This window comes from Equus przewalskii, chromosome 6, assembly GCF_037783145.1.
Source record: "Equus przewalskii isolate Varuska chromosome 6, EquPr2, whole genome shotgun sequence".
In the NCBI taxonomy this organism is placed as follows: Eukaryota; Metazoa; Chordata; class Mammalia; order Perissodactyla; family Equidae; genus Equus; species Equus przewalskii.
Window position 1 is genome coordinate 15,036,232 of NC_091836.1, and position 21,474 is coordinate 15,057,705.

Genomic DNA, 21,474 nt, shown 5'->3' on the forward strand with positions numbered 1-21,474 from the left:
CTTACCCACAGCAATAATCACTTGGAAGCAATGGAGGAAAAAGTTCTAATTCAAAACAGTAAGAAAATGCAATCTGTCTAGGAATACCCTTATTCCCAAATTTGAGGAGGTTGTATAAAAATAATATAAACCTTTGCTTAAAGATAAAAGAAGAATATGTGGTTTAATGATTACATAAAATATGGTCCTAGGTAATCACGTATTCATATTTAAATACCATTAGAGCCCCTTTTTAATTGTCAGAAGACTCAGAACATCATTCTAAAATTCTCCTGGAAGCCTGTACAATACAAGGGTAACCAAGGGAAATACAAGGGTGAACGAGGGAGAACTAGTGAAGATGATAAACCAACAGTAATTAGCAGTGTGATGCGGCATAGCCATGAAAGATAAATCAGTACATTTAACAGTGACTTCTACCATAAACAATTGCCCACTATGTGACAGGGAGTGCAAAAGGGAGGAACTACATGCACATAACATCACACCTGCTCAAAATGAGTCAAACATTAGTGTACCCACTTCATACTGGAAACTGGCGTCAGAGCAGTCAACTGATTTATTTAAAAAGCCACAATTAGCATTTTATAAATGCAGGATTTAAAAGAAGTCCTCATCTATATTGGAATGCTAATCAGAGAGAATGATTTCCTGATTTTCTATTTTCTAGACCAGATTTCCCCAGATCTGGTTATTTTTTGTTTTCTACCAGAAGGATATCAGATTACCTACTGTATACTTATATCAAGAACATTATTTTGTTTTTCATTTTTTTCTGAAGGTAGTTTGAGTGGATTTTAATCTCTTGCAGTAAAAGATCCCCTAACGCAGATATAAAAGCCTAGTATTTTTATTTTACATCCTTCAAAAAAAATAGGCCAGAGTGTATTCTAAATTAATATTAAAGACAATGTTAAAATTAGTAAGAAAATGAAGCATGATTCAAATAGTTTATCTTTCACAGTTGGTAATTCATTGAAAAAATACCAGTAATAATATTGCATAGTTCATAGCTAATAACTTAAATATAATTTAGAGAAGAATAAAAAAGTCATAAAATAATTATAAGAAATTATAGATGGAGTATTACAATATTTAAGCTTAAAAAACAGAAGCAAACACAGAAAGAAATGTAAAAGGATTTCCTTGCTGAAAACTTGAATGTTCTGTGTGTCACATAATATCAAACACAAGATTTACTATCAAACAACTAACTAAAAAATGCCAGGCAAATGACCATGAACTAATATGTCATTACACAGAAAGCATTTACATAAGATAATAAAAATACAAAACTTGAAACAAAACAGAAAAATGATATAAATTAATAAGTTATGTAAAAGTCTAGCTAATAAAGATAAAACAATTAATAAAAACAAAAAATGTGCTAAGGAGAATAACTGTTTTTCATTTATTAGCAACAGTATTAAAAATAGACATTTATCTTCACTTCTCTGTCAGTCATTATCTTAGATTTCTTGTATACATACAATTTGGCATAAAAGTTTGACAATAGAAAGTGTAAAAGTATTTATACTTGCATCTAGAAATTCCACTTTTAGGAATACATTCTAAGAAAATAAACTGAAACAAAAGTAAAAACATAAACATCTTCATCATCACACAGCATGTAGGAAATAAATATTGAAAAGTAAGGTAGAAGTTTGAATAATATGTTGTATATACATCTGATGAATATTATAAAATAAAAAATCATATATGGGACATCTTTTATTACTATTAGTGATGGTTATGAAAAAATAATAAAACAGATACAAAATTGAGTATACAAAATTAATGAACTTCATAAAAATAAGTTGAGTTTATTACGATTATTTACAAAAAGGTTAAGAAGTATTACTCTTCATTAACAGTTTTTTTGTTTTCCTATATTTAAAATTTGTTTTGCAATGAGCATGATTTACGTAAGGGAGCGGAATTTGCTAGCCCAAAATTTGTCTCTTTTGCTTGATTATTTTTAGGAACAAAAGACTCAGGAAGAAACTTTGACCTTCCCCCTAACGGCCTAAAAGAATTTAAGATAGAAGTCTGTTCCAGGAAAGAACTATCACCATCACCCTAGATAGCTATAGTATATGAAGTAGGAGTGGTAGACAGGTAGGGACCCAGCAAGGCCCCTTTGATCAAAGTCCTCTCCATGTCCCACTGTCTCTGCAAGCATGGGAAATATTTGCTCACCAAACATTTGCTTTTACATCTCTATGTGAATTGCCCTCCTCCCCTTTGAAGTCCCAAACCACTATCCCCCACATCCTCTTTAGATGAAGATGGTATTTAAGATGGTAGCTTCAACAATTTTGGCAAGTTATTCAATTTTCCTGGGTTTCTCCCACTTATACATGTTATTAAACTTTGTTTGATTTTCTCCTCTTATTTGGTCTCATGTCAGTTTAATTCTTAGACCAGCCAGAAGAACCTAGAAGGGTAGGAGAAAATTTCCTCCTTCCCTACATTTACCTTAATGATAAAATGAGAAAACAAGCATAATTTTTTTTTTTTAAAGATTTTTTTTATTTTTTCCTTTTTCTCCCCAAAGCCCCTCCGGTACATAGTTGTATATTCTTCGTTGTGGGTCCTTCTAGTTGTGGCATGTGGGACGCCGCCTCAGCGTGGTTTGATGAGCTGTGCCATGTCCGCGCCCAGGATTCGAACCAACGAAACACTGGGCCGCTTGCAGCAGAGCGCGCGAACTTAACCACTCGACCAAGGGGCCAGCCCCAAAACAAGCATAATTTTAAAAGAATTTATTAAGCATTAACTCAGCAACAGTATGAGAGTAACTTTAGCCTGGTATTTGTAGAGGTAGGCAGTTGGGAAGTTTGGTATAAAAATATTTTTGATCAAAAATTTCACTTTTAAAATAGTGGATTCATAGAGGTCATAAGGCCCCCATTTTCCTGGAAAAAGTAGAGAGAAGAGAATATGAGTAATTTGGCTATTGGAGGTAAGATATAAATCGAACTAATCTCTACTGTGAGATATACTTTCATAAAAGGGCTATGGACCTGTCATCATCAAATGGGAAGACCTGTACTAGGGCTTTATTGCCTCAGCACAGACCCAGGAGTAGTCAGGTGACACTGTGGCACTGTGGTACAGTCAGACCTCACTACAGAGAAGGGATGTGACTCAGCAAAACGGCTTTTGGGGAAGAAGCCAAACAGAGCTGTATATCAGGTCCCATTATTTTGCTTTGTGCATTTAGCAAAACTAAATATTTTCCACTCACTAAGTCCTCGAGAGAAATGAGGACTGCGAGCTTTTCAAGCTGGCCATCATTGAACTTATCATTTCTTATGCAATCATTATATTATGGCCAAAGTCACACAAAACCAAGGTTTCACCAAGGGCCATTAAGAAATGGAAGATAAGATGAGCCTCAGTGACTACTGGGCAGTGGAACTCTATCATTGCTCTCTATTCTAAATAGAATAGAGACTGAATATTATGTATAGACGCTGAGCTGGATGCACCCAAATCCATTTCTTGGATACATTTACCTGAGATGCTTTGTATGAGTTTTAATTCCCAGGGAAGAGGTAAAAATATCGCGTCATGGATACTCTTTCAATCGTGGGCATCTGGATCACTACACTTGGGATCTCAAATGAACGTTGAACCTAAAGTAATAAGGAAAGCTTTTAGAAATTTTCTAAAAGGGAAATCTGGACTTCTCTCAGGAGTGAGAAAATTTATAGTGTGTCTTAAGGCCATGGCCAGGCAGTATAAACAGAAGAAATGTTTAGCTTTTCCTTGGATATAGTGCATACATGGATGAAATAGTGCCCTCAAAAGCGTTCCCTGAATGAGCAACACTATCAGAATAGGAGAAACTCACGCTGGTTCTATGTAGTACTTCAAAAAACTTCCTCTTTAAATAAATGTGGAGTACAGGAGGGAGCATCAAGATGACTTAAGGGCTCCAGATTCCTGAAAAAAGTTTTGCAAATGATTCTACAAAGTTTTCCGGAACATAAAATTGAAAAGACAAGAAGATCCCTACCTTTCGAAAAATCTCCTCCAAATGGTGACAACAAGAATATTTTCTGAAGTTGTAGATAAGTTTGGAAATGAAGATTGAGCCAGTTTTGTCAGTTCTCCAGGAAATATTATCTGCAAATAAAAGGTATTAAAATATTGGAACATGTGGCCTTTGTATAAGTGTAGAAGATTCCAGGAGCCATAGCTTTTGGACAAAGTTCTATTTGGGTGCTTTATAGGAGAGAGGGAGTCTAAATATGGGTAAAGCTGGGACCTCAAATTTCAATAGCAGGCCCAGAGAAAACCCTCATGAACCCTCAATCATAAATTCCTTTGACTTTCTTAGTAGTCTGGGCCAAAGTTATGGCCCCTAGGATTACAAGTAGTGGAAATGAACATGAGTCCTTTTAGCATTTACCACATAATAGAAAAAAAAAGAATCCAGCTCTTGATATTCCTTAATTCTGGGGCTTCTCTTCATTCATACTGTTTCTTATTATAATTTTTTGCACTTAAGTGTTTTATTGTGTGAACGTATTTTGAATTACTACTTCTCTTTACCATTCAATGTGATCAAATCTCTCTTACCATAGAAAAGCTAATATTCGTCTAATTGTCGCTTATCTGCAGTTACCTTCCTATTTCTCCTTCCTTTTTATAGTTAAATTTCTCAAATTTGTTTCTACTCATTATCCTCATTTCCTCCCAGGCTGTTCATTCCTGTGTGGCTTCTCCATCCCATACTAACTTTACCAAATGGTTCTCCCCAAGGTCATCCAAGACCTCCAAGACATTAAATATCCTGGCCATTCATCAGGCCTCACCTTTACCTGATTTCTCATTCACATCAGAAACTGTTGGTAACTCCAAAAGATTATTTCTTGGTAACTGGCAACAAACGCGTTCTCCTATTTTTCTTTCCTGGTCTCTGATCATACCCTCTGAGTCTAATTTGTTGACTAATATTTCTATCCTTGATCTTGTACTCTAGAGTTCTTCCAGCCTCAGCTTGAGGATCTCCTCTCACTCTATTCTCTTTCTCAGATAATTCCATCAATTTTGAAAATATTAAATATCATCCTTAGGCAAGCATCTCCAAAAATTCTAATGCAGATCTCTCCTCTGAAATATACAGCTGTGTAACTCCCTACCCTTCATTTCATCTCGAAATATGCCAAAGGCATCTCAAACTTTTTTGCAGGATTCTCATTTCAATGAATGCACCACAGTCATCCACTTGTACACTTCAATCACCTCTATCATCTCTTCTTGTTCACCTGCCATATCCACTAAACCAACAGGTCATATTAATTTTGTAGGCTCATTATTTCTTGGATCCAACAACTTAACTTATCCAAAGATGATCACCTATGGCTTATAATACTGAAGTAGCATTTTAACCTATCTCCCTAATATCTACTCTTGCTGTACTGCAATCCATTCCCCACATAACCCCCAGAGTGATCATTTAAAAATGAAAATCTCATCAGTTCACTACTTAAATTTCACCAAAATTACCTAGTACTGTTAGTATAAAGCAATGTCAGTAATAAAGTATGTTGTTATAAAAGACCAAATCCTTCCCAAACATATGAGGCCTCAAGTTGTGTGGCTCTGCCTACCTCTACAAACTCCCTTTTGGTACTCTCCCCTGGCTCTGTGCTCAGCCACACTGGCCCTCTTCTGTAAGCTCCTTTCTTTCTCAGGTCCTCTCTGTACACTAATTTTTCTATCTGGAATGTTCCTCCCTTACCCTTGATGTGGTTAACTTCTTCATTTTCAAAATGTGAGCACAAATTTTTCTTTAAATAACTTATCACAAGTGATAATCATTATTTCTGTTATATTGTGCATATATTTTCCCCCCGATTAATTTCTGCCTCTCCAGCCTGACTAGACACTCTGTAAGGGTTCAGTACTCATGTCTGCCATAGTTGTGTATCATATGCCCTGCACCTAGCACAGTTATGTGTATAAAAAATGAGTGCAAGAATTTCACATATTAGGCTCTATTTTCTCCACTAAATTAAATAATCTCTTAGCGTATGTATCAGGCCATATATGCCTTTTTAACTTTCTTTAATAGCTAAAATTGTAGAGCTCTTCTTTCAAATCAAACCTTATTAACTCTCCAATATATAAAACAAAGAGATGTAGAACTATTCCAGTTGTGGAGTGGGTGTTGCCTGCATGGACTTTTTCCTATTTCCCCAGGCTAAACACAGAAGGTCCTCTAGTTCCTTGCTACTCATGTGTGATCAGAGACCAACAGCACTGGCATCACCATGGAGCTTTTTAGAAAGGTGGAATCTCAGGCTCTGCCCCAGACCTACTGAATCAGAAATCTACATTTTAATGAGAATCTCAGGCGATTTCTAAGCACATGAAAGTTTGCGATTACTACGCTAGAGCCCTTAGAACTGTGGCTTGTGTAAACTAGGTTATTAAAATTGCCCTTGTTATCTACATCATTGATAAAGCAATACCGTGGATGAGTGTTAAATAGATTTTCTGCAGATTTGACCATAAACAATCAAGAATATCTTCTATTTCTACCTTCTACTATGGCTTTCCAGCCACAGAAGGATTTTCCATCACTGGCTGCATTATCCTGAAGGAAGACATTTGAATGTTAATTAATTTCCTAAGATTACATTCAAATAACAGACCAAGAGGTTCTAGGATGTGGGGAGCAAGTACTACTGTTTTACTGGTTGGCACATTTAATTGTTAGCAGATTATCGGAGATACCAAACTATGAGAAGATGATACATTTCTGTGCCATTGCTATATTAAAAAACAAAATAAAACAAAAATCTCTTCATTTATTTATAGGCTATTTTAACTCTGGATCCTCACCAACTCCTGTTTACTTTGAAAGTTTCTCCAAAATCAAGACTTATAGCTTTCTAGTTATGAAAATCTCATTATTTTAAATCTCTTCTTCACCTAAAATATCTCATTAGTTAGAGAAGAAATGTTATTATATTAGTTATAAGATATGATCTTAGCCAAACCCATGAGTTAGAAACCAACAGGAGATTTAGAAATTGTTGTACCTGAACACACTTACGTGGAGTTGAAGATTTGAAGGCAATGAAGTCTTTCTCTACGTGGGTCTTTGTAACAGCATCATTCCAGATGTAACCCTGGAAGGGCTGGTCAGAACTATAGGCAGAGGCTACTCCCGTGTCAGTCACCCAAACACTCCCATCACCTCCTAGGAGAGACATGCCTGTCTTATGAAAGATAATATATTCTCACACACAAACACGCACACGTACACACACACACACAATCTCTTTTAACGTTATACTTTTGCTTCAGTACATTTCAACATGATATTTATCAAAAGTCAAGCATCTCACAACTAGAAAAAGTACCTCACTGATTGGGAACCGCATAGAGTCCACTTAAGTTTAGAATAGCCGTGTTGACAACCTAGTCCCTAGTGATCAAGACATTCCTCATTATTCTAGGAGACTTTTCATTTCTTTAAAAATGGTACAGACAATATAATTCTTCCTGGACTGGACCAAAGAGTAGTACTAAAATGTTGTTTCTCTGACCCATCCCTGGGAAAATGAAGGCTAGACACCAAGCTAATAGAAAAAAGTGCACGCCACTCCCTGGGTTCCCCCAGCTCAGACTCACTGCCTCGGCAGGCTTGGATGATGATGATCTTGGGTTTGTCTCTCAGACTCCGGCAGTTACGATTGTTGAAAATTTGGAAGATGGTATCATCGTGAAGAATATCTGGCTCTTCTTCATTGTGCTTTGTCCCACAGATACCATCCAGGTCGCCATGTGACATAAACACCAGGAATGTGCTGTCTGAGGATCGGTGCTCTTGGCGGGCAGCAAAGTGCCTTAGCGCTGTTTCCATTTCCTGAAAGAGACTCTAGAATTACTGTCGAGGAACTCTCCAAATAGTTTGTAATCAAATAGATGGAGTTCACAAAAAGGAGCCAACACTAAGGAATCAGGTGACTTGGACTGATTGGAATTGTAAGAGAAATTATGTTCTGACACAAAACCAGAAAATTAGAGGTATAGAATGTTAAAGTTAGTAGGGTTTTTATATGCCCTCTAGCCCAATGGTTTTCAATAGAACCTTAGACTTTGGAAGATGCTGGGAGATAGAGTAGAATGAGGGGCAAGTGAGATGTCAAGTCTCCAACAGGAAGGCTTTGCAGTTATCTGTTTTACATGTTGGAGTCTCTGTAAGTTTTGATTAAAAAGAGAACGACCAGAGACAGAGACGGGGACAATGAGAGAGAGCTTTCTATTGACAAAAACTAGAAACACTTAACAAATTCCTTCATCGAGGAACAGCAGAAAGTTAAGTTTAAAATGGTTTGTGTAATGTCACTCAGGATATTTTTGGCAGAGCCAGAATCACAGCTTTTTCTTTAGGTATACATATACGTGTGCAAAGTTTTTATTTTACTACATACGTGGCTTTAAATTTAGACACATTATATTGAAATTATAAAAGTCTCATGAGCTCATTCTGTAGATATCAGGCAATTTCAAGAGCTTGTGTCTCACCCAGACTATCAAGATAGCAGAGGCCTCCCAGACTGAGAACTTTAAAAAGACCCAACTTGGTTAGTGAAATGGTTCATAGAGAGCTGCTCTAAATCTTTGCTACGAGACTGTGCACTGGAGGAGGCTGAGATCGAGGGGGTCCTATTCTGGAGCAAATATAATTCCTGTAACATGCATTTTGTTTCTTACAGCTGCTAAGGAAGAAGCTCAAAATTGTTTAGGAGGGAAGGAAGCCTGTCCCACTCTCCTGGGCCATTACCAGAGCTGTGAGATTCTCTTCTACAACCACTGAGTATCCAAGGTTTCCAAGCAGGTCTTGCATCCCCACAAGGTCAACTTCAGAACCATTTCGATCAGAAAGATAGTCAAATTTTTTATTGCAGATGATGAGGGCCAGGCGTGTTCGGCCTTTCTTCTCCATCACTGGATACATCTGCGACAACAGACACAGAATGAGTTGTCCCAGGCCTCCTTCCTTTTGCCTCCAACATCCGTACGGGTCCTTGCAATTATGGAGTGGATGGCTGGAGAGCTTGGGAATGGAAGTATGTCCTCCTCAGGAAAGAGACAGGACCACCGACTGAAAACACGTGCTAGATGTGAGTGTACACTCTAGGAACTTGGCTTTGGTTGGGTGTTGGATAGGAGTTTAGTGTGTCCCATGATGGGATGGAAGAGACAAGAAATCTAACGTAAGGCCACTTAATTAATAACATGATTAGATAACATGCTATGTCTTTTGGACTGATCTTAAGGCATTTATATCAAGAACTACAATTCCCAGTGAGTCTCCAGTATCTTGTTTGAGTGCACAATCTTATGGCTCCCTGTTCCAAAGCATATCACCTCTTCTGCCTTTGTTGTCTTCAGTTTACAGAAATGATCATGAGAACAAGGCTTCAACTTGTCTTTAGGTTGGGAAACTTGGGTTTCCTGAGGATCTAAAAGAGAAAAAAATGACTTCTTAAGCAGTAATATCCTCTGCCTTGCAATCATGCACATCTTTTAGATGGGCCCTGATTCTTCTGAAATGTTTACTCCCATCCCACCAAAAAGCTTAATATAATAAGAAAATCATTTTATATTTAAAATGAAACAAAAATCTTGACTACTCTCTCTTTTTCTTTCTGCTTCTTACTGACCCCATCATACGTTTCTGTTTTTTTTAGTGGTCATGACATTGACTAATCTTTCAGACTCAATACATTAGATTCACATGAACACAGTATCTAAGATTTGGAAGGAAGCCTAATGTTCATCTAGCCTAGTCATGTACTTATTCAGAAACATGAACTCCACTTACAATATCCCTGCTTTATTATTACCACTCTCTGAAATATCTCCACTAACAGGGAACTTAAAAAATTCTAAAGCATTTTTGAACAGTTCTGAGTATCATAAAGTATGAACCTTAGAAGCATTGCTATTTATTTCCCACATTGGGATCATAGAGAAAAACATCTAATTTCTGTCCCTATTAAAGCCTGTGAATTCTTTCATGATTTCAATACATCTTTCCTTATGTTTCTATTATTTTATGTAAATACCCCATGTAAACAATTATTGTATTTTATCTTAATTGTGTTTACTGTATCGTAAGCTTAATTAGGAAAGGGGAGATGTCTTTAATCTTTGTGTTGCCTCTATCTAGAATGATATCTGGCACTGATTAAAAGTTTATATCTGCTTGTAAATAAATAGTTATCTTCAAATATTTGAAAATGGCTACCAAGTGTCCCCTGGTTCTCTGTTTTCCCTTAGGGCAACAAGTCGTCTGTTCCTTCTAATGCTCTGAGTTCTACTTATGCTCTGAGTTCCACTTATGCTCTGAGTTCCATTCCCTCTCACACACAAGGACTTTACTCTGGCATTTATTCAGCCCTGTCTTCTACATCGTCAATTTCTCCATCTCTCTCCACTGTGTAGCCTAGTAGCATGTCTTAATATCAATTTTTCTTTTAAAAACACCTTCCCTTTATCTTGTTTCACCACCGATTATTGTCCTGTTTCTCTGCTCCACTTCTCAGCACGATTCCTTAGAGGCATTATCTCTTTTCACGTTTTCAACTTGAATTTTTTTTCTTGTATGCAATATAAACTGGATATTATCTTCATCACTTAAATGAATAGTTGTTATCAAGGTTACCGCTGACTGTTGCTTTCTTAGCATTTAACATGGTTGAACACATTTTTCTTGAAAAATGTTCTCTAGGCTTCTGTGATGCTGCATTTTCCGGCCTTTCTTTCTAAATCTGTCTGTCTTCATTGCTGGCTCTTCCTCTTCTGCCATACCTCCAAAAGTTGGGTTCTTCTATATTGGACTCTCTGTTATTCTCTATCAATATCTCTCCCCAGGTGGCCTCTTACAGTCCCATCATCTTGAATACTATCTATATGCTGAGGGATCTCAGTATTTATTCCCACCCCTAATTCCTCTGTGAACTATTTATTCAACATCCACCCTTGGGTGTAACACATTTTAAACTAAACACGTGCAAAGAAAGACTCCTGATACTTGTCCACTCCTACAAATCTGTTTCTCCTGAGTTTTCTCTCAACCACAAGTTTTCTCTGTCTCAGCAATTGGTACCCTTCACCCAGTTGCCAAGCCCCAAACCTAGAATCATTCTTGATTCCTTTGTCTCTTTCATTAGCCCAATCCATCTGTAGTTTCTATTGACTCTACCTCCAAAATAGATTCCTAATTTAACCACTTGTCATCATCTCTATTACTACAACCCCAGTCTAAAAGCTATTATCTCTTAATGGAAACATTTAAACAACTTTCAATTAGCCTTTCTGATTCTATGCTAGTCTCTCACTCTTCTGCTTAAAAACTTCTAAAGGCCATTCCAAACACATCTCCTTGCTCTTCCTGCCTCTTTCCACGGAATGCTTTTGCCTTAGTTTGGCGCAGCTCCCTCCCTATTGTTCAGATATATGCTGAAATAGCACCTCAAAAGCGTTCTCATAACTGTTGACCCTGGCTCATGTGCCGACCTCAACCCTAACAACAACATCTCTTTCTATGGCCTAATCTTCTTTTCTCTTGTATATTTACTGAAATTATACTATTTTTTTATATGTTTATTATATATCTACCTTCACTGTACTGTAAACTCCATGAAAGCAAGATCTTTATTTATCTTGCTTGCTGCTATCAACACAGTAATTAGAATAGCATACAGTAGCTTTTCAATTAATATATCAATACATATAGTATTTCAATGGATGTAACAATGAATAAAGTTACAAAGTTTTATTCCCTTGTAAGTTTATCCAGAACCTCTGAAAATGTGGTACTTGGAAGGCAACACTATCAATACCCCATTTCTAGATGCTATGATTCTTTAATGTGGCCCAATAATTCATCGCTTTCTTTGGTGACTACATAGTATGTGTGGCTCATACTGGTTGTTTTTTTTTGTGTGCTTTTCTTAACCACATCCTTAGGCTGTTTTGTGCAGTTAGTAGTGGCTTATATCTTTGATATTTATGAATTCTTTTAAAGATGTTATTAATCCCACTGAAAAATATAAGTCTCAGGAAAGTTGGGATATTTATATCAGAGAACATGGTTAGTGAGTAGCAGTGATGAACTCAATGTACAGATTTCTTGGGTTTCACTCCAGTTCTCTTTCCACTACACCATAGGGCCCGTTTTTTTTATCTTCCTTATCTCAAATAATGTCATTAAGTGTCCATAATATTACCTGTCATAGGTGGAACGGATGCCTGGGACAATCCTGCATTCTCCTCAGTTTCCTCATCTTCACCTTCACATGCAGATTCTTAAGAGAATTAAAAATCAGGGCTGTAAGTGCTAACTTTATTTTTGAGAGACTTTGTTAAGAGCAGAAGGGAGAAATAACCCTGATTTCCTAAACTTCAATTCAGTGGTCTTTCCACTATAATGTAGGGCCCCTGTCAGCTGCCTAACCCCCAGTGATGCAGAAAGTTTCCCATGAGTCACTGGGTTTGGTGACAGTTACCTGTTGGAGACATAGCCAATCCCTGGGCTGATTCAGCTTTTTCCTCATCGCTACTTTCTTCACTTTCATCTTCAGATTCTGAGATGGAGTGAATAAAAAGTTAAGGATCAGTGTTCTACTCTGAATGTTACTTCCAAAGACGAAATTGACTGAGAACACAGGTTTACTATGTCTTTACCAGAACACCTTCTGACAGCACTAGAGGTCTAAGAGTTTTCACCTATGAGGTGAGATTTGGAGGCAGTTACCTGTTGAAGAAAAAGGTGACTCAGTGTCCTCAGATTCATCATCCTCATAATCAGCAAGAGATTCTGAAATAATATGAAAAAAAAGATTTGTTAGAAGAACTAAGTTTCTAGAACCTACACACTTCAAACTCTTTCCCTTTCACTCACAAGGAAATGACTATGTTCACCTGGGGCTACCCTATGAAACCTGAAGATTTAGCTAATTCTCTAAGCTCCAGGTTTGTTTTAGAGGACTGTAACCTTCTGCCAAGTGAAGGAGAAGGCAGGATTTCATTGAAACAAAAAAAAGTTCAGTATCTTCACGTTTATATAATTCAAGGAATAATCAAATTCTTTGATCAAGGCAATAGCATTTTTCACTCTAAGGAAGAAAAGTACATGTCTGTACAAAGTTAGATAGTCATTCAGCAAAAAGATAAACCCAAAGAGATGTTCCAATAATTGGGAATGTATTCATGCATATGTTTCACTCTAGAGTAGAAGTCAGAAAACTATGGCCTGTAGGCCAAACTTAGCCTGACACTTGTTTTTGTAAATAAAGTTTTATTGGAACAAATCCACACTCATTTTGTACTTATTATTTGTTGCTGATTTCATGCTACAACAACAGATTCTAGTTGTTGTGACAGAGACCATATGGTCCAAAAACGTTAAAATATTTACTATCTAGCCCTTCAAAGCAAAAATGTGCCAACCTGTGCTCTAGAGAAAAAGAAGCATTTATGTTTCACCAGCATTCAAATTCCCTATGTCCATGTCTTCCTTTAACAAGGAGAAACCTAGGTTCCAAGAGATTCATTCCTTTGGCTAAGTCACAGCTAAACAGAAGAAGGTGGGCTTTTTCTCTTGAACATTCTATATCTAGGAATGGCTCTAGAGTCCATAGTGTATGGCTAGAGTAACATGGATTAGCTAAAGACTATCATTGAATTTAATACATTTCCAGCACCATTTATTCATCTAATAAATATTTACCCAGCACCTAGTCAGGTGTTATTTCCATGAGTTTGAGGTATATTCAAAGATCCATGCCTCACGGAGCTTACATTTTAGCAGGGGGAGATATAATATAATGAACACTTAAATGTTATGGAATGACTGAAGGTGACAACTGCTAAAGAAAAAAGAAAATGTGCAGCAGTGTAAAGTGATTGGGGATGTTGGAACAGGAACCAGGGTAGGTAAAGGCATTTTTCAGTATTAAAAACAATAGATGGACAAAGAAATTACTAGAAATGTGGATCGTTTATTCTCCACTTGCAAACAGAAATAAGAAGACAGAAACTACATAAGGATAGCAGATAAAGAACAGTTACTAGCCTTATGGCTGGAGATACTCACTTAAATTCATCTGTTTCTTTGGCTTCAAGAGATGTTTCAAAAATATTTTGCCTGCCACTTCTGTTTTCTCACTGAGATCTTCAACTAGGTTTTCAGTCCCATTCACGATGAGGTTCACTCTTTTCCCTAACTTTCTTAGATCATCCCTACTTAACACATTATTTTCCAAGTCATCAAGAAAGCCTTCAAACATGTTCCTGGCAATGGACTTCATCAGGTTGACCGGATCTTCTTTCTCTGGCCCCCTGCCTGCGAGAATGATGGGATTTTTGATATGGTCAGGACTATAGATATCTGATTCTAGGCCAATGGTTCTCAAATTTTAACATGCAACAGAATCTCCTGAAAAGCTTGAGAAGCAGAGCTTCCTGCACCCCATTCCCAGGGATTTTGATTTGACAGATTAGGGTGGAGCCTATGAAATTTCATTTCTAACAATTTCTCAGGAGATGCCAAAGCTACTGGTCTGAAGACAACACTTTAGAGTAACACCTATCTTGTTCAATTCTCTGCTTGTTGACAGATGGAGAAACTGAGGTTCAGAGAAGTGAAGCAACTTCACCAAGGAGCTTAGTGATAGCTGACTCCGTTCAGTGTTTGCATAACGCATGATCCCTTCACTTCCTGTCACTTTTATTAATACATAATTTAAAAGCCCATTATATTCAGTATTTACAGCATTACAACTGAAATGTCTTACACCTGTAAAAGAAGATATTTTGGTTTCCATAGGCAGGGCTGACAGGGCGGCTCTGTATGCAGATTGAGAGGACAAACTGTAGCTGGTTTGTTGGCTGCTATCAATAAGACGTCATACAGAGAGCAGAAATATGGAGGAAATGCAAGTTCCTCTCTTCAGCTGCATGCCCTCTCACCCTGACAAAAGAACACTTAGAAAACGGATGAGAATTCTGGGTCAGTATGAATCCACAAAAACGCCTAAAATCGCAGGAAGGCGTTGAAGAACATAAATCCAGATCTTTTACATTTTCCTTTTGTCCAAAAAGCTATAACATATTCACTAAAATACTCTGTCTGTTAGCATACTCATTTCTGTGCCCCAAGCTTCCATCCTCTACATACCCAGAGTAAAATCATTGTGTCTACTGAGTGTCCCCCTTAGTAGCTCCTTCCCCCGTCCCCCAGCCCCTCCTCCTGAGCTGTAACTCCCCCCAAACATAGTCATAAACAGGAAACCCAGGAAAACCCACAGCCACTCACCAGCCATTGCTACTGCTCAGGCTCCCAGGGCAGAAAAACAGTGAAAATGAAAGCAGCTTTCTCTCTTTGCTCTCACTGGACCTGTATATTGATACTAACTAGATGGGAAACTGCAGCTTCTCAAATTCTTTTGCTCTTTGCCAGGTTAGAATTTGACTACTCCTCTGTGGTGTGTAGTTTCTTTGCTTTGGAAAGCAGGAAGCAACACTTGTCTTTTCTCTTTGCTATAACAAAGTCACCAGAATGTAATACACACACACAACAAAAAGTTTTGGTGTTCTGTTTTCCAGTCTATTTTTAACACTGTTAATAAGTCAAATTGACCATTATTTGTCCCTGTACCACTGCTTAGCCACTAAATGGCAGTGAGGCCTCACTTGACTGATGCCTGCTCAACCTGGAAGTGAAGTGTGAATTTGGGAGGCTGGAGAGAAGTGAGAAATTGAGACCTGTGACACAGTGATACTCTTATCACTGTTCTAAAAACCCAGAGAAGTAATCTCTTTTCTTCTCTCTTTCCTGATCTGCTTATATGTCAATTTTAGGTATTGTTTATCCATGAGATTCATGTGTATCTATTTTTTTTGTAGAATGCACAAGGCTCTTTTACTTAAAAACTTTTTAAAATAATAGATAGATGTTTGCCACTAAAATTAAACAATAGAAAATTGTATAAATTGGAGTAAGATCACCCAGCTTCTTTAATACACTAAAAAGTAAACACAATTATGTGTTTAGCTTACGTCTTCGTGAATTTTTTCCTGTGCTTCTAAAAAACACTTAATACAATATTGATTTTATTGATGGCCCCAACCATTGTCCTCTTGTATCCATGTCCTTTGCCCTGACTAGTAACTGGCCTTATGACTTGATTTTGGTCCCCATGATGCTGTAGAGTGACATTGTGCAGTTCTGAGCCCAGGTCTTTGGAAGCATCATGCACTTCTTTCTCTTGAATATCTGAACCTCCATGTGTATAAGCCTGGGCTAGATTGCTAGAGGACAAGAAACATCATATGGAGGAGAGCCTAGCTGTCTCATCCAAGGTCATCCTACACTACCTTCAAACTTTCCAAAGCCAGATGCCTTCCAAATATATGAGATCCCAGAAATGTCAGTAGAGACGCCTACTCAATGTGTGGATGTTCTCAGACACATGGATAATCCCAGATACAAGAAGATGCCCAGTTGACTGGTTGACTTATGAGCAATAGTAAATGCTTATTGCTTCAAGCCACTGAGTTTTGGGATGGTTTGTTACTCAGCAACAGATAACTGACAAACACATATTTACCTATAACTTTTTTCACGTATTATCAATAATTTGCTTTGTGTGTGTGTTGGTGTATGTGAGGAAGACTGGCCCTGAGCTAACATCTGTTCCCAATCACTCTCTTTTTGCTTCAAGAAGATTGTCTCTGAGCTAACATCTATGCCAATCTTCCTCTATTTTATGTGGACACCACAGTGTGGCTTGACGATAGATGCTAGGTCTATGTCGGGATCCAAACCTGCAAACCCTGGACCACCGAAGTAGAGCACACAAACTTAACCACTGTGTGTAAACTTAACCACTATGCCTCCAGGCCGGCCCCAATAATTTGCTTTTTTATAATTTGACAGTATATGTCGAACATTTATAAAAGTCGACATATTAAGAACTATCTCATTTTTTGATGACTGTATAGTACTAAAAATGCTGAGTATAATTTTAAAATGGTTTGTCAAATTATTGCATACATAAGGCAACTAACCTAGTAGCATAGAAAAGCATATAATAAAAACCATATTCTCCAGTACAACTCTCCCCATCTTCAATCCCACATCCTACCTACAAGGTCCCTAAATTACCTGTGTTTATTTTCTGGTGGTAATCTTTAGAACACTCAGTAACATGTCTATTTTATTGCTCTGTTTTCTGATATATAAATATAAACTATGTCATTGACTGTCTCATATGAAAATGAGATGTAGTTCACTTACACTGCCTCACTTCTATCCTATTCTACCTAATATTTGATGACATCACAATTTTCAATTCCTTCCTTGACTAATTTTTAACCATTAAATAACAGTTAACCTTCATTTCTTCTTCCGCCAGTGTTGGTCAGTAGCTTAATTCTCCTCTATGTAAGTTGATGACAGCCTCATACAATTTTCTCCTTCTTTTCTCACCTCCAATTAGACCATCACTCTTCTTTTTTTAAATTGGCACCTGAGCTAACATCTCTTGCCAATCTTCTTTTTTTTTTACCCCCTTCTTCTTTTTCTCTCCAAAGCGCCCCTAGTACCTAGTTGTATATTCTGGTTGTAAGTGCCTCTGGTTGTGCTATGTGGGATGCTGCCTCTGCATGGCCTGATGAGTGATGCTCTGCCCACACCCAGGATCCAAACCGGTGAAACCCCTGGGCCACGGAAGTGGAGCATGTGAACCCAACCACTCGGCCACTGGGCCGGCCCCCTAGACCATCATTTTAACCTATATTTTTATTTCACATTTTCAAAGTTATTAAGATTTTCATTCACTTCTGTATCCACAGCCAAGTCTTCTGTGGCTTTGTCCATAGAATAAATGTTGAAAAAAAAATGAAAAGCTTTTATATTGTTATTGGCTATATATATATTGTAATCTGGCCAAATGATGTGTTGGGCCTACATTTTCTTCTCCTTGGGTTTGATCTACTTAAGAATTTTCTGTTCAAAGAAGAATATTTCCAGCCTAACAATATACCAACTTATCATTACCTGGTCTCGTATACTTAGCTTTCTTTCCTGTAATTCTAAAGTTAAGACATCACTTTTTTCATTCAACTTCCTCTCACCCTTGTAAGGACATTGTTCAACAATAACCCCATTGCTCTCCTGCATCATTAGTTTTCTCACTTAATCATATCATTACTATAACTATAAAAACACATTGTAATGACCCATTTAAAAAAAATAATAATCTCTCTTGATTCTACTTCCCCACAACTCCTCAAAAGCATCTATCCTTACTGTCTCTATTCATCCTTTATTCTCTCTTGAACCAGCTCCAATCACTCTTTTATGTCTATCCTTCTATCAAAACGACTCTCATTAATGTAGCCAGTAACTTCCACACTGACAAATTAAATGTTTAATACTCAATCATTTTTTGACCTATTGGAAGCATTTCACAATGACTTTTGCACCTCTTCCCAAAACCCCTCATTCATTTTCAATGCAAATCACAATTCTATCTTGATTCTCCTGTTGCTTGACTGGCAGCTGCTTCTAGTAAACTTTGTCAGTTAATTCATATCTCAAGGGCTCTGATCTACTGTCTTCACTTATCTAGCAGCCTCATCTAGTAACTTTGTTTTCAATATTGTTTGTACATAGGAAGACAACTCAAAATTTTAACTTCCAACCTATGCCTGTCCCGTGAATGCCATACTGATATAGCCAATGTCAACCAGGCATCTATTTGAATGCCTATTAGAGATCTCAATCCCCCCAAACCTACCACCTCTGAGAGTGTTTCCCATTTTATTCTTCCAGTTATTCAAGTAAATTTTAACCTTTCAGTTATTCACAGTAGAAGACTTCCTTCTCTTTCCTTCTCACAACTTTATCCAATTCTGTTGGATAAATTTGATGGTAGATCTAGACTACCATAAAATCTGAATTTTTGCAATAGTTTTCTAAGTCCTCTTTCTGTGTCTATCTTGGCCCCATCATTCTCATTCTCATCTGAACCCAGTAGCCGGGGTTATCTTGATAAATTGTGGCTCTAATAATGTAATTCATTCTTCTGCTCAAAATTCTCTCATAGCCTTCAATCTTAGAGTAAAAGTGGATGGTCTTTTATAGCAATGATATCTTATATGATCTGGACCTTGGTCATGTCTCTGATCCCATGTCCAGTCTTCCCTCACTCCCCTGTGCCCTTAAATTCTAGCCTTATTAACCTCCTTGCTACTCCTCAAACACACCAACCATGTTCCTATCTCAGGATATTCCTACTTGCTTTCCCTCTGTCTGGAATGCTTTTCCTTCACATATCTCATGCTCGCTCCTTCTTTTTCTTCAAGTCTCTTCTGCTAATAAATTATGTACTTATTTTGCTTCTGCCTATTATCTCTCTCTTCCCTATTAGACTACAAGCTCCAAGAGGACAAGGACTTTGCTTTGTTTTCTGCTTGTTGCCTAATGCCTGACATATAGTCAATATTCATTATTTGTACGTTGACTGAATGAATGGATTTTTCGTTGAGTCTATGCATTTTAAAAAGTCCTTCCCTTTAGTTTCTGCAGCTTATCTTCTTTTTCCCCCCACTGTCTATGTATTCATATTTGCTTTTATTTTAGTTTTATTAAGATATGATTTATATACAAAACATTGCACTTATTTAATGTATACATTTTGATGAGTTTAGACATACGCATCTACCTATGATAGTATCACCCGAATTAAAGGCTAACATTGTATACAGTGTTCTTAAATTTTGTTATATTAAATTTATTAATCTTTTTCTTTATGCACAGTGCTTTCTGAATCTTGTTGGAAATTTCCCCTTACCTGGATCTCATAAAGATTTTTCCCTATATTTTTCTCCTCCTAATAACTTAAAAATTTTGTTTTTCACATTTAGGTCTGTACCCCATCTGGCATGTTATTTTGTGTATGGCTTGAGGTAGAAAAAGTGTGTATGCATGTGTGTGTTCGTCTACAAAATAATTTCTTCAATCATTTTTCACTTTTTACCTCTGAAATGTGCCATATTCTATATTGTTCATTTCTAGACTTTGTATTTTTTTCTATGTGTCTATTTGTCTACCCATGTGCCAACTGATAGAGTTTTATATTATGTCATGATTTGTCTTTAGGCAATCTCCCTCCACTTTTTAAAAAAATTGTTTCTTGGCTAGTCTCACTACTTTACATTCTAAACAAAGAGTATAAACAACCTATCAAGTTCAAGAAAATATCCTGTTAGGTTTTATTTGGAATTTTATTGAGTTTATAGATTAATTTGGGTGGAAAATTGAAGCATTTACATTTATTTGTCTTCTCATCAATGATGGTGGTATATCCCTCATGCTAGTTAAATCTTCTTTCATGTCACTCAATCTTTTTTTAAAATATTCTTTTCATGTATATTTTGCAACTATTGGTTTAGAGTTATCTTTAAGGATCCTATGACATTTGTTGCTGTTGCAAAGAGAGGCTTAGAAAAAGCAAACGCTTCCTGACTGAGCACCTTTTGAATACAGGAATATTATTAAATTTCATATATTGATCTGAATTCTTGCAAATGTGGGGAATTTATTATTAATTTGAAGAGATTTGTCGATGAATACATAATATTTTCCAGGAATGGTTAAGATTTTGTTTCTTGTGTTGCAAACTTTTTTACTTTTGGTTTTATTGGCTTGGAAGGAAGTCTAGTGCTAAATTAAATAGAAATATTTTTGACTTGTATTTTATTTGACTGTAATATTTTAATATTTGTGCATAAGAAAGCTATAGATTTTCTCAAATTAAGTGTTTTTCCTCTATCCCTTTGGATCTTTGTGACGTGTCTCATGTTTCCACATGGACAAAGTCCAGAAATATAAACATCATGAATCTTTGTAGTGTTAATTAATCTTTACAATTCAACATTCAGTTAACCCTTACAATTTCAGTCTCTCCATGCTTTGGAGAGGTAATGCAGGATAGTGGTTAGTAGCTCAGATTCCAGAGCAAATCAATTTGCATTCAAGTTCTGGTGAGGCCACTAACTAACTGTGTGACTTTAGGCAAGTCTTTTAAGCTCTATGTTCTTTTTTTTTCACTATCTGTAAAAACGGGATGTTGATAATAAGCACTTTACAGAGCTGTTGTGAGGATTAAGTTAGTTACTTATATATAAAATCTCTTACAATAATCAAAATCTTTACAATAATCCTGACATAAAATTAATCTATATAAATATTAACTATTATGGTTATAATTGACACTTAGAGCATACCCGTATTTTCTTAACCCAGTTAAGTTATATACTGAAATATTTATTCAGCATTCTCCGTGTACATTGCAGAAGTGGTACATCTCCTTTCATAGTAGCTCCGATGGCCATGATGCCAAAATTCCTCTACCAACATTCACCCTT

At 36.8% G+C, this 21,474-nt stretch overlaps 1 protein-coding gene across 1 annotated transcript; it reads right to left on the reverse strand.

Moving 5' to 3' along the window:
• Positions 1–2,508: 2,508 nt before the first annotated feature.
• On the reverse strand, positions 2,509–15,753 carry LOC103559836 (caspase-12-like). Its single transcript, XM_008533630.2, has 12 exons — positions 15,356–15,753; positions 14,135–14,383; positions 12,794–12,856; positions 12,546–12,623; positions 12,267–12,344; positions 9,400–9,494; positions 8,813–8,986; positions 7,657–7,891; positions 7,076–7,222; positions 4,025–4,134; positions 3,522–3,641; positions 2,509–2,918 (listed from the first exon to the last, which is right to left on the reverse strand). Exons 1-11 carry the CDS (start codon positions 15,360–15,362, stop codon positions 3,543–3,545), a joined length of 1,335 nt encoding a protein of 444 aa, XP_008531852.1. The 5' UTR covers positions 15,363–15,753; the 3' UTR covers positions 2,509–2,918; positions 3,522–3,542.
• Between the last annotated feature and the right edge of the window lie 5,721 nt (positions 15,754–21,474).

What these genes read in the sequence shown, in the direction of transcription:
- LOC103559836 (XM_008533630.2), bottom strand. An exon ending in AGACAACAAAGGCAGAAGAG is followed by an intron (nt 8,987 to 9,399) that starts GTGATATGCTTT and finishes CTGTTGTCGCAG; the next exon opens with ATGTATCCAGTGATGGAGAA. An exon ending in CTTCAAATCTTCAACTCCAC is followed by an intron (nt 4,135 to 7,075) that starts GTAAGTGTGTTC and finishes TTTTATTTGCAG; the next exon opens with ATAATATTTCCTGGAGAACT.